This window comes from Crinia signifera, chromosome 1 (assembly GCF_055691185.1).
Source record: "Crinia signifera chromosome 1, ASM5569118v1, whole genome shotgun sequence".
NCBI lineage: Eukaryota > Metazoa > Chordata > Amphibia > Anura > Myobatrachidae > Crinia > Crinia signifera.
Window position 1 is genome coordinate 460,414,947 of NC_139217.1, and position 26,077 is coordinate 460,441,023.

A 26,077-nucleotide genomic window follows, 5' to 3' on the forward strand; every position below is an offset into this window, starting at 1 on the left:
ACATAGCAGCAGTGGCGGCTCCAGAGGGGACTACCACCAACTGCCATTCCAAACTGACTCACTAACAGTCGGGGAAGCTCTCCTTTTTAAATTTTGAACTGTCCTGCAGCCCCCTCACTGGATCCGCCACTGCATATTATGTAGCTGGCTTATGTACTATACTGTATATATATTCCAACTTGGTAGTGTTCTGATTTGGAAAATGGAAACACCTCATACAGCACGCCACCTGAGAATGTGTCCAGCTATCTTTTATCCTTTACGCCAGCTCATCTTCCGTCCTTTACCCATTTGGCACCTGACCAATGCTGCTGACAGGCACTCACCCCCATTGTGCTGGGCAGAGCGCCGGTACACTGGTACAACATTACCCGCACCTTGTGGAGAATATCATGGCTTACAAGGCAGTACCCTGGATGCGGGACTGTCCTGCCTAAATCAAACCATTTACACCTGGATATTTTTTGGCAGCGCATTATCGCGGAGACGGGGCTGATGCTGCCTCCTTCCTATAGTATGATCGGTACCCGGGTTAACCATTTACACTGCCCAGCAACCCAGGTCTGACCCGGGTAAAATTCTTCGTTTAACCTGGGTCAGGTTGCTGGACCTTGTGATTTTTCAAGTGGCCCTTTCACGCCACAGAGTGACTCAGATCGACCCGGCAACAACGCAGGCCAGACCCGGGTCATTTGTTCGGTATGAAAGGGGTATAAATGACTTCTTTCCAAACATTCTAAGCATGAAAAGAAGATGACAGAGATGGCGGATTGAGGCATCTTCACAGCATTTATATTTTATAGGGTGTGGATGGAAAGGTCTACAAAGTCTTGGTCGACATTGGCAAAATGTTGACATGAAGACATGAAAATGTCGACATTAGGTTTTTTTTTGGTTTCGATGACACTAGCCGACATGGACCCCAATTAGTGTAGCGCATGGCTCGCGTCACTCATCACTTTACCGTTCCCAATCGGAGTCCACGTGGATGTTAAAATATGAAAAAGTCCAAAAATTAAGATAAAAAAAACAAAACCACATGTCCACCTTTTGCTTCAGTGGTACTACTCGTTTTCATGTCGACCTTTTGGTGTCAAACTATTGATTGTTGACCTATCAACTGGATACTGTGTTTGGGTAGGGGTCATAAGGTCGACAGTCAATAGGTCGACCTCAATTGGCCGACACATGACAAAGGTCGACATACCTTAGATCAACATGGTCAAAGGGTCAACACAAGCAATAGACTGACATTGAAAAGGTCAACCTTTATAACTTAACTCTATGTCGACTTGGATAGTAAAGTACGAAAATAAAAAATGGGGGAGGGAGTAAAAAAGTCATGTCAGCCTTTTTCGTGTCGATGTTTTGTCGACCTGCTGACATGTCAATAATACAACAGAAAGGGGAAGTCTATGTCGACCTTTCATGTGTTGACCTATGGCCTGTTGACCAATAGTGGTCGATCTGCGGACCGCATCCCGTTTTTTTTATAGTCTTCTAAATAAGACGTTTGTGCGCCACCTAGTGGTTAATAGATGTCTGACTTATTCCCTGTTGTTAAGTGGTGCCTCAGTCTGATTACTTCTCTCCTAGGGCCAATGGACCAGAGAACTAGCTTTACTACCATATTTATCATACTGCCATATTTACTTAAGTGTTTTGGACCCTGAAATCCGCTCAATAACATAGATGGTTTTGGTGGAAGCTGTTGAAATAGTACCCTAGATATCTACTCGCAGTATCACCGGCCAGCTTATCCAAACTCTTCCCGTCTACTCACAGTTCCACCAGCCAGATTGCCCCATCTCTTCCCATCTAGTCACAGTACCACCAGCCAGATTGCCCCATCTCTTCCCATCTAGTCACAGTACCACCAGCCAGTTTACCCAAACTCTTCTCGTCTACTCACAGTACCACCAGCCAGCTTACCCGAGGTCTTCCCTTCTACTCACAGTATCACCAGGCAGCTTATCCAAGCTCTTCCCATGTACTCACAGTATCACCAGCCAGCTTACCCAAACTCTTCTTATCTACTCACAGTACCACCAGCCAGCTTACCCAAGCTCTTCCCTTCTACTCACAGTATCACCAGGCAGCTTATCCAAGCTCTTCCCATCTACTCACAGTATCACCAGCCAGCTTACCCGAGCTCTTCTCGTCTACTCACAGTACCACCAGCCAGCTTACCCAAGCTCTTCCCTTCTACTCACAGTATCACCAGGCAGCTTATCCAAGCTCTTCCCATCTACTCACAGTATCACCAGCCAGCTTACCCGAGCTCTTCTCGTCTACTCACAGTGCCACCAGCCAGCTTATCTGAGCTCTTCCCATCTACTCACAGTATCACCAGCCAGCTTACCCAAACTCTTCTCGTCTACTCACAGTACCACCAGGCAGCTTATCCAAGCTCTTCCCATCTACTCACAGTATCACCAGCCAGCTTACCCGAACTCTTCTCGTCTACTCACAGTACCACAAGCCAGCTTACCCAAACTCTTCTTATCTACTCACAGTACCACCAGCCAGCTTACCCGAGCTCTTCCCTTCTACTCACAGTATCACCAGGCAGCTTATCCAAGCTCTTCCCATCTACTCACAGTATCACCAGCCAGCTTACCCGAGCTCTTCTCGTCTACTCACAGTACCACCAGCCAGCTTACCCAAACTCTTCTCATCTACTCACAGTATCACCAGCCAGCTTACCCAAACTCTTCTTATCTACTCACAGTACCACAAGCCAGCTTACCCGAACTCTTCCCATCTACTCACAATATCACCAGTTTTCTAATTTCTGTTGTTTTGCTCTAGTTATTGAGGTGTATGTTCAATAATATATTAACCGTATACAAGCTCTTGTGTGGAAATGCAAATTTGTACATTTGAAGTACTCCTCCACCATCAAGTAGCATGGTCTTACCAAGCTACAAAAGTGCATCTCAAGTCTAATTCAAAATTAGGTCCATGGACAGGGCCGTCAAGAGTGGAGGTGTGGCCAAATCTGGGAGGCGTGGTCAAGTCATCTGAAAAAGTGTACCGCGTTGCCTCGCTGCACTCGCCATGCTTCGGATGCGGTGTGGGATCGAATCTGCATCGAATGTAGAAAAACCATTCGATACCCATTCAATTTTCTATTCGATTTTGCGACTATAAGCAAAATCGAATAGAAAAATAGTGCATATCTCACTTTGTGTATACTTTATTAGTTTACCCCATAATATCTATAGGTTATATTTGGGGGGATGGGTACTTAGTTCGTTTTGTGTGTGATTGATGTTGATGAATCTAAAGACTATGAAGCCGCTGTACACGTGACGCAGACTAGAAAAACCTGCTTTATATTATATAACTTTTCTCATTAAAATAATGAAGCTGGAACATGAATAAAACAAGACACCGAGGTGACAGCGAGGCGCTTGTGTGACAATTTCGGGCTCTTGTTAATACAGCAGGATAAAAATATCCGATCGGCACCCATCAAAGGGAAGTGAATGCATCGCTGCCGCTCCACCAACTTCTTCCCAAGTCTCCATTCAATAAAACAAATCTATTGCAGCACATGCAGTGTATATAATGGGTTACATACAATGTAGAGAGAAGACTGCCCTGGCAAGTCCTTTTCTAGTTGATTTATCTCTGCGTCTTATCTAAGCCATTTGTCCCCAACCCTTGTCTTCAGGTACCCCCAACATTGCATGTTTTCCAGGTCTCCTTACAGAATCATAAGTGAAATCATTAGCTCCACCTGTGAATCTTTAAAAATGTGTCCGTGAATGAGACCGGTCTTGGTGTCTAGGTCAATATGAAAAACGTTGACATTGGTTTTCGTGATTTTTTTTTTCCAGAATTTGAAAGTTTTTTTAAATTTAACATCCATGTGGACTCTGATTGGAAACTGTAAGTCCTGATGTATGGCGTGTGTATGCTGTACACTGAGGGCAGTATTCAATGCTCCCGATTCACCAGTTTTTTTTTTTTTTTGTCGGCGAATCGGGCTGTTTTCACTCTTTGCGGTGAGTCTTTTTCACTGAAAATCTGATTCACCCTATTCAATGTTCACTGTTCGCCGAAAGCGACCAGTGAATGCCGGCCAGTTCTCCGTTTCATGCTCGCTGCAATTCGCTGGTGTATTTCAATGGGGTTTTCTATGTCTATCTATTGCTTGTGCCGACCTAGTGTCAATGTCAACTAAGACACTGTAGACCTTTCTATGCGCACCCTTCCCCGGTCGTGGCACATGAGCAAACTGCGAACATGGGCCGATTGTGTTAACCAACCACTTTACGCGCACCTCTGTACCAGGCCCGTTAGGTGATGTATGAAGAGATCCAGGTATATTGTAATGGTTAGCATTACTGCCTCACAGCACTGAGGTCATAGGTTCTATTCCCAGCATGGCCCTAACTGTGCGGAGTTTGTATATTCTCCCCTGTGCTTGCATGGGTTTCCTCCGGGTACTCCGGTTTTCTCCCACATTCCATAAATATACTGGTAGGTCAATTGGCTCCCAACAAATGAACCCTAGAATGTCTGTGTGTGCGTGTACATGTGGTAGGGAATATAGATTGTAAGCTCCACTGGGGCAGGGACTGATGTGAATGTTCAAATATTCTCTGTAAAGCGCTGCGGAATATGAGTGCGCTATAAATAACTGTTAAATAAAATATTTTTATTCTTTGTATAATATATAGCTACTATTACAAACTGCAATTGTTGGGTTTACGCTGGGAGAGTGTTTTTCACCTAGAGAGAAGTTGGTACGTTAAACCCTTCATTGACGATATTCTCTACGGACTGGTTGTGAAGGGACAGATGTATCAAGCTTTGATACAATGCAGAGTGATAAACAACCAGCCAATCAGCTCCTACCTGCGATGCTACAGGCTGGGTTTGAAAAACGACAGGTTGGAGCTGATTGGCTGGCTGTTTATCACTCTGCATTTTATCACTTTTTGAAGCTTCATATAGTGTTCATTCCAGCACCCGCTATTTTTGAAAACCCACGCAGTTCCTCTTCCCTGCCTGGAGTGTTGCTGTCTGCTGTAGTGCTTCTAGCACAGTGTGGTCTGTATATGCAAACCAGACCTGTGCTAGAAACACCACAGCAGACAGCGACACCCCAGGCAGGGAAGAGGAACTGCATGGGTTTTCAAAGATGGCGGGTGCTAGAATGAACGCTATTGATACATCTGGCCCTATGTCTCCCCGATTTCTTTTTGAATGGAGGCATTTTTCTTTGTATTGTCGCATCTTTGTTACACGCGGCAGGCAATCTTCATCTCAGCCCTGATAAGCTTCTTACATACGCCAGCGCTTCTCGCCCGGTTTCATCTATGACCATTCTAATGTGTTCGTTTAGGAATTGGGGGTTGCGCTCTCTAAAATGAGACGAAAAGAATATGGTTTAGTGAGACATGTATATTTGTGTTCTAAATAATGTGTTAAAGTGTTTCGCTGTCAAACTGTGTACACGTAGCGCCTTCCTCCATTTACTGTGACACTTATCATTGGATATCATGAACCAGATGAGTCTCCCGATGTGTCCACAGCCTTCGTTATATATTGCATTATTGGCGGAAAGTCTTATTAATGCGTTAACTCTTCTGTAACTCACCAAAGTCTGAAATTTCACAGGAGGACCCACGGTTGAAATTTCCAGTACATATGAGAACAAAAGCGTCTTTAAATCCCAACGACTTGGGTCCTTTACCCGTGAGTATTATATGCGTACTTCACATTATTACCGGTCTGGTCATGATACAGTAATACTGGAATGTGGACAGTCCAAAGGTGACCATATTCCGATTTGGGTCGGGACGATATATCAGGTGAAATCTGCCCAACTTGGAGGTGTTTGACTCTAGATACAGTAGGATCCGATGCACGTTCCCGTTCGCATTGTATCAGTTCCTGGCGTTCTTGTGTACGTAACATAACGTAAATCGTATCGCACCATCAACACCCACGATGTATCTCATCCGTGTTCCCTTAGTTACATGCAATAAATCCCATGCAAAAAAAGGCACATCAAGTGCAAAATCAGACGGAGCCGCCAGGGGAGTAGAAGAGAAAACAGGTCTGTCTTGTGCCTCAGACAGTTCGGACCTGTGTATGGGCAACTTACTGTAAGTTTAACAGACTTGAAATTATCGTCACTGAATCTCATTGTGCAAATTGCAGTGATAGACAAATCAGCCAACCTGACAACAGCTCATAGTACAGTGGCGTAACCCCCCCCATACAATAATTATCATCTATTAATTTACATACTTGTTGCCAGGGGGTTTCTTGTTCGTTGCCAGGGAGTTTTATGCTCATTGCGAGGGGGTTTCATGCTCTTTGCCAGTGGATACAGGCTCATCGCCAGGGGTTTGTTGCTTGCAGGAATGCAAGAGTTCTCAGTATTTGGCACTTCCAGGTAACACTGTACACCCATGGTAGGCACTAGAGGTTCAGGAGGACCTCTAGCATCTGTCTCCTCTAAGGCGGCGGCCATTTTTGGAGGGCTCTTTTGAGCAAATTCCATCTGGACCGCCAGACTGCATGGAATCTACAGACACATATGGCCGAGAACAGGGCAGTCTCTGACGTCATGTGATGTCATCTGCCCAACCCGTGTAGGCTTTGCCATGCCTGCATTCGCATGGGGACACCCAGTGTTTTTCTGGGCACACACACACCATTTTTGCGGGCACGCTCAGGAAATGCTGGACGTACCCATGCCACAGCCCCCTGCCCGACCACTACCCACCCGGCTATGTGCCAATGCCTCAGCGATAGTTGCCGAAGGCGTTCGCACATTCGCCAATACGCCTGCGCAGAGCCGAAACATCGCGCCCCCCCCCCGCAGCGAATTCGCAAGGGACCAAGTCAAGCAGAATCAGGCCCTATATGCACTGCTTGATACACGAGTCACATATTTTTATCTAAATTTCGGGGGAGGTAAGACCCGTTGAATGAATTTAAAATAGAAAATGTATTACACTCTTCTGTCTTTATCCCATAGTTTGGTATTGTGGTACATTGGATATTATGCATTTCCCAGTGCTTAGTAAGATAATTGTTCAGATATTTATCCTTTTGCCGACAGAATTGATCTAATGGCAATCCTCATCATCATCATTTATTATTAGTGAGTTTATGGCGGGAAAACGTTGCATTTCATTTAAGATCTGAATGAATATATAAAATAAAGGTTTAGATAATCACAAAAGATGATCTCTTTCCATTGGGCAAATTGGATTGTTCCAGATCTTAACTTTGACGCTTCATCGCTGTTATCCTGATTCCGATTACAAAGAAGACTTTAGCAATATTGAATGTAATTATATTATTCTAAAGAAACAAAGAAAAAAAATTCTATTTTTCACGACAGAAACATCCTAGTTTATAATCGCTCCAGCCCTTGTTAAATTAATTGCACATAATTGAGTCGTCTTGCTAATTAGACAGATATAGATTTCGGTTCTCAAGCCCTATTTATTTATAAATGTTTTTACTGAAAGCCAATAATATATTTCAATAGAATGTTTTACATTTTTCTCATCAAGCTATCCATTATGATAATTGCTTTAATTCTACAGACCAGATTAACACTGCGCATCACAACACCCTCCCATCGAGCAACTCTTGTCAAGTTATATCCAAGAACCTTCATTTATATTGTGATGTACGCAGCACAAAGAGAAAATCACAAAAAAAATAAACTACTGTACTTTGATAGATTATTAAATTAAATATTGTTATTCAATCATTTAAAAAATTAAAAAAAATCTGTAGATTTAAATTCCAAAGGCTAGTATCACATAATCAGTTAAAGAGTTGCTCAAACTTGCAACCTCATTAGGAACATTGATAACAGTAGACTTAACCTTTAGTGTACTTATGAGGAGTATGAAGGTGGTATTTCTTCAGCCAAGTACGGATTTATTTTAATGGCTGTCCAAACACGTCAACCGGATAACCAATAAGATAACTTTTTGGGATTCAAACATAACTGAGTAAAACTGAATCGCCTATCTATAGTATTATTTTTGTGCATCTAAAGCAACCTAGTATTCTGGATGTAGCCCGTTCATTCTCAGGAGGTCTGCTGAAGTTGAACCAGGCTCTCTGGAGGGGTGGAATCGCAGTAATATTGCACGTCTCACGGAGCTGAGTGAAAGGCTTCTGTCTCAGCATTCTAACAACATAACAAGATGGCGCCACACATGCTCAGAACTACAGATGGTGGCCATTTTGGTTAGGGGTTTGAAGCCTCCCTTGAGAAACAAATAGAGTGCGCACAGTAACGATCTCCATCTTCAACACAAATGCCTGATAACATCTCTTGCCCCCCAAGTAACGCCCATCCAACTGCAGGATCCTTCATACAGTAGGTACTTTAAGATGTGTCCGCAGCTAGCACTTGCCACATTCGGAATTGCAAGCAAATTAAAATCCTACCCAGCAGAGATCAAAAAATCTGCCTCAGATGTGGGAAATATGACATACGAATGATAGATTGACCGCGTGTCTAGGTCAATATGGAGAAAAGGTCCACATTCGCTATGTTTTATCATGTAAAATGTATTTTTTCGGATCAAATTATTTCTGGCCCAGCGTGTAACGTAATGCATCCTGTTTTGCAGCCTGGCTGGGAAGAGCGGATACACTTAGATGGCCGGACGTTCTACATCGACCACAGTAAGTAGCCTCCAGGCGCATCTACCCCTTCCCAGGTGACCAGTGTCGGTATCAGGATTATGAAAGCGCTGTGATCTCACTCTTTATTCAGGAAGACAAGTGTTGATGTGTGGAGACAGTGAGAACAGACACTTAGTGCCCTCCTACGGTACTGTACATCTTGCCAAAAGCAGTGCTTGCCGTTGACCCCTGAATTCGCCAGTTTTGAGCTTGTGGAAAATTAACAACCTTTTGTGTTTTTGTTCGACTATAGTTTACATTGATTTATATGTCGTGTGATTTAATGCAAGGCGACTTGCATTAGAGGTTTGTTTTGACGTACACCATAGGAATGGAAAAATAAGTCGAGCGTTGAGTTATTATCAAAAGGCCATTGTATCTTTGGTACTCTTTACCTAGAAGGGCGCCCGTCGCGGGCATCGCGGGTACATTTATGTATGGCCGCGACGCGACCGACGCGATGCCCGCGATTTCCCATTGAAACCAATGTTAAACATGGAAATCGTGTCGGTCGCGTCGCGGCCGGCCATAAATGTACCCGCGATGCCCGCGACGCGATGCTCCCGATTTCCCATAGGAATCAATGTTAAAAGGCGCGATGGACCCGATTTTACTGTTAAATGGCTCAATCCACCCGATTTGGCCATAGGAATCAATGTTAAATGGGCCACAGAGCCCATTAACCCTTAAATGTCCCCCCAAATTTTTAACGCCACCCCACGATCCACGCCAACCCGAAGCGTGGCGAGCGGCGGCGGTACGCGAGGGGCGGCGGTACGCGTCCTCCGACCTTTTCATGCCCTACTATCCACTAGGGCGTGGTGTGAGAATATAATAGTGTGGCGAGCGCAGCGAGCCACCGAGCCCGAAGCGTGGCGAGCGCAGCGAGCCCCGCGAGGGGACGCGGATACCTTCACAGTTATGCGCGTCCCCTCGCGGGCTTCACAGGTGTCCGTGGCGAGGCGGACACCTGTGAAGCCCGCGAGGGGACGCGTCTACCTGTGAAGGTATCCGCGTCCCCTCGCGGGGCTCGCTGCGCTCGCCACGCTTCGGGCTCGGTGGCTCGCTGCGCTCGCCACACTATTATATTCTCACACCACGCCCTAGTGGATAGTAGGGCATGAAAAGGTCGGAGGACGCGTACCGCCGCCCCTCGCGGGCTCGCTGCGCTCGCCACGCTTCAGGTTGGCGTGGATCGTGGGGTGGCGTTAAAAATTTGGGGGGACATTTAAGGGTTAATTTGGCCTATTTGGCCCCAAATCGGGTCCATTGAGGCATTTAACAGTAAAATCGCGGTCAATCTGCCGTTTTAACATTGTTCCCTATGGGAAAATCGCGGTGATCGCGGGCATCGCGGCCATCCCGATTTACCCGCGATGACCGCGATTTTTACCCCCGACGACCGCGATTTCAATCGCTGGCGCCGTTCTAGGTAAAGAGTACCGTATCTTTTAGTGTTCATTCTAGCTCCCTGCACCTTTCATAATCCACGCTGTTCCTCTTTCCTGCCTGTCACTTTTTTTTTTCTTCTTCTAGCACAGATTGATCTGTATCTCTCTGCTGATATACAGATCCGCCTGTGCTAGAACAACCACAGATGAGCGTGATACTCCCAGGCAGGAAAGAGGAACTGCATGGGGTTTGCAAGGAGCAGGTCTCTAGAATGAACACTAATCTCTTTGGGGATTTTACTAAATTGGTGTCCCGGATGGTCTACCGGTGGATCACCCTTAGTAGAAACCAAATTTCACGCTGCAGTGCGTCCACAGTGATAAAACAGACGTCCCGACTTAATTTTCTGATTCTGGCATGTTTTTCTCTCTACACCATAATACACCTCCAAGTGGTTTCATTATTCACCCAAGTAATACAGTTTGTGTATGCACCAATATGTAACCAGTATCTCCTAACACGATCCGTTTTACACACCGCGGGCTCTGCCATTTTGGAAACGCTCCGGTCCCCTTTGCTTGTGGTGACATGATATACGAAGTTTCCCAGTGAAGTCAAATGTTCCCAGTTGACCAGAACATGTCAACTCTGCCCACGGAATGGTTTCCTCCCGTGTACGCAGACTAAGGGTCCCCAAATAATTAATTTTATTTCTATCACATCACTTATTAGCGATTAGATAGACAATGTTATTAGTCCCAGTCCTCAGTGGCATTTAGAATCTGTTTCCTTCCATAACAAGGCAAACATGGGCCAAACAACCTTTTTGCATGGCTTTAGATGGGTACACACTGTACGACTTTCTGAAGGATTTTGCCGATTCAGACGGGTTGTAAGGACAAGATTAGAACGTCCCCCAGTGTGTACCCACTGTTCCGCTGACTATGCACACTCCCACATTGCTGCTACTGCTGCTTGGTACGGCCAACATCAGCAAGTCTGTATACTTTAGCTGCTGCCAGAACCCCCCCAAATACAGACGTTGTCCATTGTGTACCCAGTTTAAGGCATGAAGGATGGAACACATATAGGGTATAGCACAGTGCAAGAATTGAGAACAATCTTCATCTTTATGTCCTTTTATGCAGGTGTTCAAATAGGAATTCCCATATCTAAATAATTTGCGCTCTATGATACGTTATATTTACAGATGTGTCCTTTATACACCTAGCAATCTATACACAATATGGCGCTCGGTGCCCGGTGTGACTGAGGCGCTCCGAAGGGTGTTGCCGAGTGTATTTTTCTTCACATCTTGGATGCAGTAAAAGAAGCTGCAGGCCTGCGACTTTATCCGCGCAGGAATCGGTATAAGATACGGACAGGGTGGGTTATTCTAATTCATTCGGTCCTGGCGAATTATCAATGGGGACCAATGTTTTTGTACTGTGCTTGGACATAATAGCATATGTGCAGGTCCTTCGGTGACTTGCATAGTCGCCGAGTCGTTCACAGGGATCGGGACGGGACGGGGGCGCGAGGCGGTGGGGATGGGTGCAGCCCTTGGGAATGCCCAGCTTATTTATGAGCATCCCCATGAAAACTCTGGGCGTTCACATGGGAATGCGGGCAGGCCGATATGTGCCAGAGGCAGGCGGCTGATGTCCACCCTGTCTTCGTCCTGGCTGCCGCCCGCCCGGTCTTCCTCCTCAACAAATAAATGTCAGTTTCCACCGACTTTTATTTTCGAGCCCAGGAGAAATCATTCGTTGGTCGCAGACCATTGTATGATTTCTCCTGCAGTGGACTCATGTCTTCGGTACACATCCCCACACTTGGTAGCGGATTTTTGGCATGGCGGGTTCTTCAGAATCAGGCCCTTGGTCGCTGAAAGTCAACAGAATTTGGTGCAAGAAAAAGTCTGATTCGGTTGAACACAGATTTGCGACTGTCGCACGTCAAATAGATTAGTGTCATTTAGCCGTGTAGTTTTGTCGCTCCCGGGACTTGGCGCACCTAGACAGGCTGGCGCGACAGAGGCCACAGGGTATGAGGACACATCTATAACTTAGCCAGACTAAGTTCCATTCTGTCTCATTTTTGAGGATTTGGTTCTGTCCATACTTGAGAAAATGTGATGATATCGTAGCTGGTGGTCCTGTCACTATATCCTCTTACCAAACCTTCCGAACGTGATCAGCCTGCCACCTCATCCATCATATCATTCTCTGTCACTGACTCATCAAGGCTGTACCGCTGTATGGACCGCGGTACATGGTCACACCCCAACACCAACAGACCGGCCAGTAGATAAACCGTGCTGCCTGACGTTTGGTTGGATTGGATGTTTTTGTGGTATACGGGGGATGTCACTGGAGACTTGCTGCGATGTTTGCTGCCTGCAGATGTCCTTGGCTCTAAATTTCGTAATATAATTTATGTATATTACCTTTAATTGCAGACACCAAAATAACTCAGTGGGAAGACCCCCGGTTACAGAATCCAGCGATCACCGGGCCGGTAAGTATACGTCAAGCAGATTGTGCATGTTAAGTAGAAGCAGATTGGATGGGGATCTGTTTGCAAATACTGTGTCATTCCCTCCATTGGTTACCTGTATTATATCGTATTCAATATAAAATACTTCTACGTAGACCATAAACCAAACTACACCAACTTACATCTCTTCTCTTATCGCACCATATCTATCAACCCAAACTCTTTGTTCTTCTCAAGGTCTACGTCTCTCATCCACACTCATTACTCGCTCATATACCCGATTGCAGGACTTTCTTCTGGCTGCACCAATTCTGTGGAATCTCCTCCCACCCACAATAAGACTCTCATCCAGTGTCCAATCCTTCAAGCGTTCCCTGAGAACTCAACACTTCAGGAAGCTTATGATATTTTGGAACCCCCCACATAACCCTTCATAAACATTTCCTATCCAATTACATCCCCACTGTACACTCCATACACACCCTCACTTATTTCATCTCTATTTACTTCCCCATCCTCGTGACCCCTGGCCAACATTGCTGGGTCACTGTATCATACAGCCCAAGAACCTTTGCAATCTGCTGGACCATTATGCAATACAGAACACCAATTCTTGTGTATTTATTTTTTGTATTATTTATTATCACGGTTGTTTTCAACTGTAAAGCGCAACAGAATTAGCCGTGCTATATAAGAAAATGTTAATTCAGTTAAGAACTCGGATTCAAATTGCTTCTAGGTCCCTGTTCTGTGAATTCAGGTGATAAAACGCGTTCCGAATTGACTGGAAATGAGGGTTATTTGTGTTGGCAATACTATAGGAACAAAAACGTCCCCAAATAACATGATTTTATCTGTTTTATTACATTTCAAGGATGTTCTGTGCACATTTCTAATACAAAAGACGTAAAAAAAACAAATAAGGCGTCATTTACTCCTGAAGAGCCAATAGGAGCCATAGCTTTGCCCCTTAGGTGTCCCTTACATGGTTGCCCCCCATCCCTTGCATGGTTGTGCCCCCGTCCCTTTTATACTTTTAAATATATGAAACTTTCGAGTGGGCAAGTGGAAGTGTTGTTCATACTGTAAGGAGCAATCCGCTTCTGGCTAGTAACTATCAAGTACATTCTATAAAATGGCAGGTTAAACCTGGTTAGTTGCTATGGGCAACTTCATCTCTGCAGTTTTCCACTCTTAGACCCGATTCTGAGTTGATCGATATTGTGCGAATTCGCAATCCGTTTGATTCTGGAACGATGGTTACGTATCATAGCGAACATGCGGCAGCCCAAATAGCATCAGAAATAGCTGAAATAACGGAGATCGCTTATAAAATGCCCCTAAATTGCTCCGCGTGTAGACCCTGTAGACTGTTTAAAACATTCCCCCCTTAGACACCGCTTTTGGTCCAGTGTCTCCCTCACAGGTGCTTCCTGCGTATTCTACTAATGAAGTGCCCAGTCCAGTCTAGAATCCACAAATTACACCACTATAGCGTTAAACTCCTGTCTCCAGATTGCAGCATTTACCGCAGCTGTGATTTGACAATGAATCTAATTATGTACCTGGCAATGCTGGTTTCATTTCTGTCCTGTAAGAGACAGAGCCCGCTCCAAAAAACATCTAATTAAATAACGGTCTTGCAGATCTCTCAGTCCAGCGTTTCCCGGGAAACTGATAAGGTATTTCTATTCCAAGGCTTGTAGCTGCTGGGGTAAGGCTGGCACGTACAGCGTAGGGGCAGCTGGGAGACGCAGCGTTACCCTGCAGGCATTGGCAACTTACTCTCCTTCTTGTTTATGTTCAATGGCTGATATTTTGGGCATTACAGTGATCACACGTGCCATAGATCCTTCATCTTGTGATCGTACACCGTAGTACGCAGCGGGATCGAGTTCCAGTTCAGAATCATTTTTGGGTTCTGACTGAAACAGAGTTCCGGGTTTGGTCTGCGATGTTAGAACACACATTTATACCCCTTTTACACCAGATCAGTTTCCTGGGTTATTGTCAGGCCGTGCCTCAGTGTAAATGGCCGTCTTAAACATAAACTGGATCCAAAGACCCGGCAATCCAACCTGGGAAATGCTGCAGTTTGAACACTGGTAAGACATGTTCAGAAGCAGTGTAAATGGGTAACCCGGGTCATCTAACCCAGGACCCTTTTACATCAATGGGAGAGTCTATACCTCCCGACCGCAGCATTCTTTGGTCAGTCTGGTGGGTGACAGAGGGCGCAATGCATTCCATCTTCCCTGCCATCTTGCCATCTTCCCTGCTGCACAGCCAGCAGTAATGCCTCGTAGGAGGTGAATGGATGCATGTGTGTGGTGTTCATTCACCACACAGAAGGAGGTTGTGGGCAGCCCAGCAGCAGCTTTCCCTAGGTGCTTCAGGGCCGTCGGTGGATTTCCCGGCCTTCACAACACTGCACCGACCAGGGAATATTCAGGGTTAGTCCTACAGTGTAAATGGGATGAATCCTGGGTCTGATCCGTATTTAAACAGTGTTCCAAATACTGAGTCTGCCCCTGGTTTTTGTTGTAAAAAACAGTATTTCTAACCCTTATAAATGAATATAAAAATGAATCTCTCAGCAAATGTGTGTTTTAGCCTTGGACGCCCAACATAGATTAAGATAGTTTTAAAACTGATCAACATCAACCAAAAATCACCCAGCATCGACCTTTAGTAACATTACACCTATGTGTGCAGAAGTTTTACCTGTTTATGCAGTTTGTGTCTGATCATGTGTTTGCTGTTTGAAGAGAGAAAGAAAAAACATTTTCTTAATTGTGAATGTCAATCTGTGTTCCAGGCCGTCCCCTACTCCCGAGAGTTTAAGCAGAAATACGACTATTTCCGGAAGAAATTGAAGAAACCAGTAAGTAGTTCATCAACTTCTCCGTAATCTCTGGCGATTTTGTAAGGCTGTGGCCTGCTGCTTATGCCCCTTTCAGACCGCACTTTTAAAACGGTAAATTGCCGTTTTTTTACCGTTTTAAAACGGTAATGTGTGCGGTCTGAAAGGTCCAGTCCCACTTAACCGGTTAGAAAATGCCGTTTTTTCTAACCGGTTAAAATGCAGGGTCCTACCCGTTTCTGAACCGGTATTTTAGCGCAAAAATCGGCTCAGAAACGGTATTTAGGACCCAGCCAATGAGCTGGGTCCTAAATTCAGCACAGTGAATACTTAATGAGCGCTCATTAAGTATTCACAGCACTGGAGCCCCCCCCGCGCGTGTCGACACCCCCCGCGCGCGCGTCGACGCCCCCCGCGCGTGTCGACGGCCCCCCCCGCGTGTCGACCCCCCGCGCGTGTCGGCGCCCCCCCCCCGTGTCGACTTACCCCGTGCCGGTATCTCCGTTGTGGTTCCCGGCACTGCAGCTCAGTATGCTCGGAAAGCACTTATGAAAAAAGTGTCTTTCAGAAAATGGCTGCCCCCCATACGGAAGACAGTTTTTTTAAACAGGGTTTCCTATGGGGCAGCCATTTTCTGGAAGACACTTTTTTCATAAGTGCTTTCCGAGCATACTGAGCTGCAGTCCACAACGGAGGTACCGGCACGGGGTAAGTCGACATGCGCGGGGGGGCGTCGACACGCGGGGTGGGGTGGGGGGGGCGTCGACATGCGCGGGGGGCGTCGACATGCGCGGGGGGGCGTCGACATGCTCTCGGTCGACACGCGAGGGGGGGGGGGAGCTGCACGGAGGGGAGGGCTGAAGGCTGCACTGGCTTTGACCCTGTATTTGGAAAGTTTCCAAAAACGGGTCTGCCAGTGTCAAAAAATCGGCACTTAAACGGTAATATACCGTTTAAGTGCTGCGGTGTGAAAGGGGTTTTATCTGGCAGACCCGTTTTTGGAAACGTTTCCAAATACAGGGTCAAAGCCAGTTATGCGGTCTGAAAGCAGCATAAGTTACGGCACCACGATATCAAAGAGCTGTTGATTGCAGTGTATCTTGATATGGGCGCATGTCATACTTGCTGACTTCTTAGCTGGTCTTTGCGGGAGAGTGGGGGCGTGGGAGCACTCAATTGTAATTTGGATAGCTCCGCCCATGGCCCCACCCCATTTACGGCATGTAAATGGGGCGTGGCCATGGGCGGAGCTATCCAAAGTACATTTCAGGTGGTACTTTAGAAAGTTAGCGCTATTTACATTTTTCCAACTTGGAATCCTTCGTTTCCTCCCTCCCTCCCTCCACGCTGCTGCTGCTTTATAAAAATAATTGTTCCTCTCCTCCTGCACCCTCATTACTGCTTCATAAAAATGTTATAAGGCAGTGGGGAGGGGAACAATTTTTATGAAGCAGCGGCAGCATTGGTGTCTGTATTGAGGGGGGCGGGGGTTTGGGATACAGCCTAATTCTGTAAACAGCGCAGCGGGGAGCAGTGGGAGAGAAGCAGGAGGGAAGTGCCGAAGCAGCCAGCCGCTATCTTACTGTCATCTGCGGCGCTGCCGGCCTGCCCTCTGCTGCTCCTGAGTCCTGTTGCCTCCTCTCCTCTGCTGCTCGCTTGTGCGCTGGTGATGATCCCGCGGCTGCCCCATGCTGTGCTGCTGCCGGCTTGCCGCTATAATGGTGACCACATCCGGCCCCCGGCTGTCATTTAATAGGACAGCCGCGGCGCACAGAGGTTACCGGCAGAGCTGCGCTTTGTGACTTGCGCATGGCAGTCACTGATTTTTTTGCCTAAAAACCGGGAGGATCCAGTAGATTCCCGGGAGACCGGGAGAAAGAATCAAAAAGCGGGATACTCCCGCGAAATGCGGGAGGGTCGGCAACTATGCATGTTTATACTTGTTTTCAAGTGTACATACTGTAAGGCAACTTTTGCACACCCTCTAGGTTGATGAATGCGTACTATGCACAAAGGAATGGCCTACTCTATAATGAGCCCTAGATGTGCAGAACCGTGTCATCACAGGGGGAGGGGGGGGCTGTCCAATTACCAAAATGCCAACTCCTCTGCAGTGACAGGGTGCTGTAGTGTGATATTAACCTGCAGCACCAGTCTCCCGTCACTAAAAAGGAGCCAGCAGTGCTGGAAATGTGATCAGAGCGCATCCCTGGATTGAGGATTAATGGGGATTCCTCCTCTAAGCCACGCTCCCGTTAGTGATGTCATCACATCACAGTGAGGACACGCCACTTCTACATGTTTGTAAGTGTAGCAAAAAAGCAAGCAAGTGGACAAAACCATGCTGCACTTCAGGTGGGGCAGATGTAACAGAGTTAGATTTGCAACTGGAAAAAAAAAACACAACGCCATCTATCGGCAAACACATTAACCCACTATGATTAGATACAACGGCGCTACAGAAAGTGTCTCCTTTTCAGTTGGGCACGCCATATAAATTGCAGGGTAAACATGAAGTGCTGTAAAATTTGTGGACTACATTCAAAAGCGGACAGTATTTACCCTGCACACAAAACATGTAATTGTAATTGCTTTCCTCTTATGGCAATCTGGTTTGTTCCAGACACAAAGGAGTACATTTACAAAGATGGGAGTTCGATTAAATATGGCTTGTTGCCCATAGCAACCAATCAGAATGTACTACTACTACTACTTTATGTAGCACCTTCTAGAAGATAATCTGATTGGTTGCCCGTAGCAACATACCATCTTCCTAAATAAACTTCTCATATAAGGCTGCAAATACGCTGCTTGGCGCCCAATAGGTGTGACCTAATTATACAGCTTAGTGAACATGGGCAACCAAGTGTTTGATGCGGGTACATTATTTGGCACTCACATTAGCCCGTCATTTTCTTTAATTAAGTAGATGAAGAGGCTTTTTTCCTTTTATTACTGCTAATGAATGGACTGTGATAAATGATCATTCAAAACAATTAGCATAATTATGCCGCCAACTTGTAATTATGTTTACAGTTTCTAATTACAATAGGATTAAATGTCATTTTTGTTGATGTTATGGACAGGAGAATGGTGAAATCTCATTAGCAACTTCCTGTAGAATTTGGGGCATATATTTAATTAGCTTTGGCTGCTAATAGAGTGGACAATGGTAAAGTATAACCTGCCCCCCAACTGCCATTTTTCAAACAGCCTGTTGTGTGGCAGTTAGGAGCCAATAGACTGTTACTTGATCCCCATACAGTACACTGTATCTCTCTCCAGCTTAGTTCATAGACCCCCATTCAGTTGTTTAAAATGTGTGACTAGCTATGTTATCACTATACAAAAACTATTAACATGGTTATTGTTTGTAGAACATTCATTAATTAATCACCTTAATTGTCACTGTAATGTAGTTGATCTACAGTACCTTTTTGTTCCTCGATTTATTTTGTGTGCCCCGTGTCCCTGCTTTGTGTCTTTCCTGTTCTCTTAACTTTCCAACGCTGCGATGATTATGGCATCTCGGAAATCAACGATGATCACTATAATCTTTCACGAGTGTGATTGTCCCAGCTCAAAAAACTTGAACGTCTACTCAATAGCAATTGTGTCACTGTTAGGGCAGACTGAACATCAGAAGGAAGCAATCTTTTGTCTTTGTTTGCCTGACATATGAAGTTGATCAGAGGTGCATTGTGCTGTACAAATTGTTCAATGACCAAATAATTTGTGAATCCTATTAATTAACGGATAGAATCCCCGCATGAGGATTATCCACAGGTCTAGAGCCAACCTGTGGTAGAGTAATTGGAGCATTTGCCTGGACAGAGAACTAACTTGTTGCCAATTAAAACATTCAAACTTCTAGAGTGCCATTAGCAACCAATAGCCATCCAAAACATGAGAACATTCACAAAGCTGGTACCAATCATAAACCGATTAATACGTTAAACCGTCCATAGGGTTAATACCAACATGTAGTTAAATGGAACTTTAGGACAACCACAGGGTAAGTGCCAACCTGTAGCTACTCCGAATTTTAGGTGACCCACAAGGCTAGCGCCAACCGGTAGCCACCCAGAATATTAGAATAATCATAGGGCTAGTGCTAAACTGTTGCCCAACTTGAACACTAGAACATCAACAGGATTAGTGCCAAGCACTAGACAAACAGAATATTTAAAAAGTCCACAAAGCTGGTACCACACCTAAAGCCAATTTAGAACATCCAACGAACTAGTAGAAACCCCTAGACAACCAGAATATTTGAATATATTTTGAACAGCGCTACTGTCATTTTATAACCCGAGTCTAGAACCTTGGAATCTCTACAGACCTTCTATCATCCTGTAGACTACCAGAACTTTAGAACGTCCAGAAGGGTAGTGGCAGCCTGTAGTTGATAAGGGCAGACTACATGGACCAAGCGGTTCTCGTCTGCTATTCAATTCTGTGTTTCAAATTCTTTGAGTTTGTTAGTATGTTAGTCAAGGTTTTAGAAGGTCCTCCGGACTATTGGCAACTTGCAAACTGCTTAGAACACACACAGATCTAGGACCTTTTTCTGGTCCACACACAACACAGTGAAATTCGCAGTTGCTTATGGATAAAACCCCACTCACACGGCCGCCCACCTAGAATTTTCACAATTTTAAGCCATCTATAATAGAAACAGTATAAACTAGAAGTGTATAGCTCTGTAATATTGATTATATATCACACTTATAAAAAACTGATGTTTAACCATCGTTACTTTACTAGACCAGCCAGCGAAAGTGGTGGACACCTTCAGCCCTTTCCTCATTGACCTCACAGGGACAGCCGCTTGGCATGCAGGAAGAGTTGGTTTTAATCATTGTATTGGAGCATGGCCATCACAGAATGTAATTCCCTTCTCAGGCGGACATCCCAAACCGGTTTGAGATGAAGCTCCACAGAAACAACATCTTTGAAGAGTCGTACAGGAGGATCATGTCGGTGAAGAGGCCAGATGTCCTGAAAGCCCGGCTCTGGATAGAGTTTGAATCTGAGAAAGGCCTGGATTATGGTGGAGTCGCCAGGGAATGGTTCTTCCTTCTATCCAAAGAAATGTTCAACCCATACTATGGACTTTTTGAGTACTCCGCTACGTAAGTTCAATAGCCGGTTGAGTAATAGTTTACTGAAACTATTTCATCTGCTGAACATTTTTAACATAATTTTTTTTTTGTATAGTCTATTAATGTACAGTACTTGACCTAATATGACAGCCATTGGGGGGAATTCAATTGTCGCACCCAAAAGCAAAGGGTCAAGCTGTCTAAAGTCCTGGTTGAAGGAATTTTCACAGCAGATGGTGGAAACAAATATCTCTAACAGAGGCCCAGAACTAACAGCCACACAAAAAAAACAATACAAAAGTAATGAAGGAATAAATAAAAAATATCAAGTGTATACTATAGTATGTAACACTAGAATATTTATTTTATATTTAAAGAATTAAAAGACTTAAACTTGCCCTTTTAGAGCCTGATTCAGATACGGACATAAATCAGGGCCGGTGTAAGGCTTCTCAACACCCTAGGCAAAACTTCAACCTACTGCCCTCCATACTGCAGCCAATACCCACTTTGCCCTGACAGAAATGCAATGCTGCATGCAAAAACAACTTTGTATTTCCACCTGAAGGATAGATGTTGGGCAACACCTCCTGCGTGTTGCGGTGATCCCAGCACTACTCCAACATTATAAGCTGGGATCAAACATTGTGACCCATAGAAGCAGTAGCTGTGAGACCCCCTAGCTCTCCTCTCCCAGAAAATGAGGGTGACATGTCCCCATTTCTGGAAACACGGGCTTCCGTCCCCCCTCCCACACTCCACCCCCACCCTCTCAGAGGGGAAGTGGAGGCAAGATCGTAAGGCCTGTTTTGTTTAACTAAAGATTACAAAACAATTAAAATAATGTCCGTAATTTTTAATTGACATTCAGGAACAGCAGTAAGCTACCAAAAATGACCCTGTCTAGGTGACCCATAAGGAATTAAGGGCTTGAATAAGACCTTACTGCATGCAGATTCCTGATTATCGGAACTGCTGCTAGTGTATTCTGTAACTTTGGCTACATTTCTTTATTAGTAATCTTTAGTTAAACACATTTGTTTAATTAGAATACATGCTTAAATGCATAGACATGCCCATAGGTGGAGCTAGACACACTCTTTGTGCCGCACATTTACTATAATCTCCCTGATTCTACTTTTCAAGAGTAGGCAAGTAGAATCCAGAGACTCAAAAATATATCCTGGGACCTCACTTAGGAGATCATGTATTAAGAAGTGTAAAGAGTGGAGAAACGGGAATGAGGAATAGTTGCTCATAGCAACCACTCAGCTTCTACCTAACTCTTAAGGTCCCGGCCGACAGATTGTGTTCCTCTGAGGGAGTGACTCGATCTGTTTTCGCTCAGAAAATAAGTCGAAGATGATCAAGTCACCCTGCCATAACTTCTACAATGTCAGGCTCTGGGATTTGTAGGATCCAAGATCCGTCTCTGCTTCTTGCAACTTTGTACACATTCGCAACATCGGCGCAGTTCAGGCTAAATCCAATCTCCTGAGAGAGTCTACGGTCACTCAGAATGGCTCCAGAGACTCTTTTCCTGTGTGCGGGATTGCAGTTGGCGGCTGACGCATGAGCCGAAAACTACAGACGCACCCGCCACTTCCTTTTACCTTCCACAAAACGTCCGCTCCCTGACAATGACTTGCGGATTAATTATCCCTGTCCCAGTGGAGCTTCCACTCTATATTCCCTACCACATGTCCACGCACACTCAGACTTTCTAGGGTTAATTCTTGTCTGGAGCCAATTAACCTACCAGTATATTATTGGAGTACTTAGCGGAAAGCTCTGGAAGAACATGCAAACTCCACACAGGTCCCTATATAGCAAATTACAGCCTAAAGTGCTTTAAGATCCTGGCTGACGTCAGTCCTTGCACGTGTTGCTCGCTCTACAGTTCCGTGGAGTTTTCAGATGATGTTTTCATTGGGAAGGTTTTGCAATATTAATCAGTAGAAAAGTCCACTACTGTTTGAAGATAATGCTTGTAAAATGATGTCAATCCATAATATATATAGAACAAATCTCGGTACTTGTGAGTTATCCGGGCTGCCGATTTTGTCCTTAAGTTAAGGACACCCGACCGACGCGATGCTCGCGATTTAGCCCCAAATCGGGGGCATCGCGTCGGTCGTGGCCGTTATAAGGGGCCGCGACGCGATGCTCACGATTTCCCATAGACAGTAATGTTAAAAGACACGATGGACCCGATTTCCCATAGACAGTAATGTTAAAAGACGCGATGGACCCGATTTCCCATAGACAGCAATGTTAAAATAAAATGACAATATGAAATTGTCCAATATGTTTTAAAAAAAAATGTTTCATGGCCCCCCACCACCGTTAACGCCACCCCGCTATTGATGCCAACCCGAAGCGTGGCGAGCCCGCGAGGGGCGGCGGTACGCGTCCTCCGACCTTTTCATGCCCTACTATCCACTAGGGCGTGGAGTGAGAATAGAATAGTGTGGCGAGCGCAGCGAGCCACCAAGCCCGAAGCGTGGCGAGCGCAGCGAGCCCCGTGAGGGGACGCGGACACCTGTGAAGCCCGCAAGGGCACGCGGATACCTGTGAAGGTGTCCACGTCCCCTCTCGGGGCTCGCTGCGCTCGCCACGCTTCGGGCTCGGTGGCTCGCTGCGCTCGCCACACTATTCTATTCTCACTCCACACCCTAGTGGATAGTAGGGCATGAAAAGGTCGGAGGACGCGTACCACCGCCCCTCGCGGGCTCGCTGCGCTCGCCACGCTTCGGGTTGGCGTCAATAGCGGGGTGGCGTTAACGGTGGTGGGGGGCCATGAAACATTTTTTTTTAAAACATATTGGACAATTTCATATTGTCATTTTATTTTAACATTGCTGTCTATGGGAAATCGGGTCCATCGCGTCTTTTAACATTACTGTCTATGGGAAATCGGGTCCATCGTGTCTTTTAACATTACTGTCTATGGGAAATCGTGGGCATCGCGTCGCGGCTCCTTATAACGGCCACGACGACGCGATGCCCACGATTTCGGGCGCGATGAAAAAATCGGCAGCCCGGATAACTCACAAGTACCCAAATCTCTTATTCTTCCCGCCCACAGGGACAATTACACACTTCAGATAAACCCCAACTCCGGCCTTTGCAATGAAGATCATCTGTCCTATTTCACGTTCATTGGACGGATTGCCGGCCTAGCAGTGTTCCATGGGAAATTATTAGACGGTGAGTTCATTCTTCATCTAAAGAAGTTCAAGTCATGCCGGTGTGTCTCTTCCACAAAGCCCTGATCTAACCACGTGTTACATACAAGGCTATCCTGAAATCTTATGTCAATATTCAACATGCGGGCCCACAGCTGCAGTGGTACTACCCATCCCAGAATTTCCTTTTTTACTAGTACGATTTGGGCCGATTTCACCCGATCCCGACTGATCAGGCCAAGAAATCGGGCCAAATCGTATGTTTGTGACATCTTGTCCGATCCGTAGGTGTGTGCCAGCGGTGAACCACCACTGGCACACACCTATGTGCAGAGGCGGGCAGGGGTGGACATTGGCGGTGAGTGGCAGGTGCCGGACAACAGGGTAGGAAGCGGCAGCAGAATTTTAAAAAAAAAATACTTTCAAAAGACGGCCGGCCACAAAGAGAATTCTCTCAGCCAATCAGTGGCAGGTTTTCTTTTGAAAGTATTTTCTGCTGCCGCTTTCCGCCCTGCTGCCCGGCAACTGCCAACTGAATTGCATCCACCGCTGCAACAATATAAGTATGATTCTCCCTGCTTAGTGATACTGGTAAAACATGTGTGTGAGGACAGTCACATCAGTAGCGTCATCGTTGAGCAGCTTATTTGTCTTATTGCTAAATTGGTGGCTTATGTGGAGAAGATGCGTCCTTATGTGCCAATTATACCTGTTTTATGTCCCTTCCCCTGACAGTCAGGGGATTATACACATATTGGGCCACAAGACTTAAGCCTAAACAAGTGATAAAGTGGAGGGTGATAAAGTAGCATTTAGGGATGCCAATCCTGGGATTAGGATCGGCGGGAATCCAGAATTTTAAGCATCTTTGGCCAGGATTTCAATCCCAGACTTGCAGCAGCGCTCGGTTCAGCTGGAAAACAAGCGTAGCGGGATGTTAGAGGTCACACTGTGCAGCCACACAGCAGACCACCCTCTCTGGCGTTCCCGGGACGGGCACTGTGCTGGTCTCTGCATGCTTGCTTGCCCGGTTCCACACTCCCTGTCCGCCATTTCCCGCACGACCCGGTCCCCACACCCCTGCTCCGCCCTCAGAAGGTCAATCAAAGGATTCCGGGATTGAACGTTTTTCCATCCCTAATCCCAGGATTGAAAAAATGGTTTGGATTGGCCTCCCCAGTACCAGCCAATCGGCTCCTAACTCATTCCTCAAACACAGCCTATAACATGGCAGTTAGTAGCTGATTGGCTGGTAGTTTACCACTTGTTAATTCTTGATACATTTGGCCTATTGTTTCTCTGCGTACCCATGTTCTTAGTTTGATCATGTTACTGACGTGAGGATTTCTGCATTGCTGTAGGATTCTTCATCCGGCCGTTCTACAAGATGATGTTGGGAAAGCAGATCACGCTGAAGGACATGGAGTCCGTGGTATGTTCCGGGCATCTTTACTCCTCCTTTGGGGAACACTTTTCATAGTATTACATTATAAGCATTACATTTATTAAAGTGTGACATTTTATAAGTGTGAGATGTTGCCCCTACCAACCAATCAAATTCTACTTATCATTTAGCAGCTCCTAGATAGCTAGGATCAGGTTGCTATGGGCAACATCTCGTACATCTAAAAATTTCTGAAATCTCACAATTTACCCCTAAAAGTGGAAGAAATGTACATTTATTCAAGATGATGGTGTGTTCCATTAAATCCAAAAATAAGCGTGAACACAAAGTTCACGTCTGCCGTTGAACAATGTCCCGGAATTAAAAATTGTCACATAACTCGTTTGAAGCCAGGAGAGCCATAATGCTCCATTAGGGAGGCTTCATTCCCTTATCCAAGATGGCTACCATCTGTACTACTGTGTATGCACGACACTGTCTTGTCACTGGGTTAGAGAGTCACAGGGACATCTCTGCCATATCACCGACAACTGTAAACATCACGTCATCACTTCCAAAGTGGATGCTTATATGTATAAAAGACATAACTTCCATTTGTAAGTTTCAGGTGTAACTTTGACCGACTCTGTGTAATACGTTCTCCTTCCACAGGATAGTGAATACTATAATTCTTTGAAATGGATCTTAGAAAATGACCCCACTGAGCTGGATCTCAGGTTCTGTATAGATGAAGAAAATTTTGGTCAGGTATGTATACTTATGCACAAGGCCTCGCCCATATTATGTCTTCTCATCCTGTGTTTAATGAGTGCCAAGTGATTTGCACATGACTTGCTAGTGAAAATTTATATCCCCCACATTGATTATAAATCGCAGGTGATTACGGATTGGTTGTAGTACATGTGCGGCATTGTGAAATAGAGCACTGTAAAGGCGGGTA

At 45.5% G+C, this 26,077-nt stretch overlaps 1 protein-coding gene across 15 annotated transcripts in view; it reads left to right on the forward strand.

The window, feature by feature from the left end:
- The window catches only part of NEDD4L (NEDD4 like E3 ubiquitin protein ligase), a 314,038-nt gene that overhangs the window by 274,690 nt on the left and 13,271 nt on the right, over window positions 1-26,077 (forward strand). For all 15 annotated transcript variants that reach the window (XM_083155253.1, XM_083155254.1, XM_083155255.1 and 12 more), the window contains 8 exons: window positions 5,635-5,712; window positions 8,631-8,685; window positions 12,539-12,597; window positions 15,395-15,460; window positions 20,345-20,574; window positions 23,633-23,754; window positions 25,094-25,164; window positions 25,789-25,884. In XM_083155253.1, coding sequence (XP_083011379.1) covers window positions 5,635-5,712; window positions 8,631-8,685; window positions 12,539-12,597; window positions 15,395-15,460; window positions 20,345-20,574; window positions 23,633-23,754; window positions 25,094-25,164; window positions 25,789-25,884 — 777 coding nt within the window. The remainder of the gene's footprint in view (window positions 1-5,634; window positions 5,713-8,630; window positions 8,686-12,538; window positions 12,598-15,394; window positions 15,461-20,344; window positions 20,575-23,632; window positions 23,755-25,093; window positions 25,165-25,788; window positions 25,885-26,077) is intronic.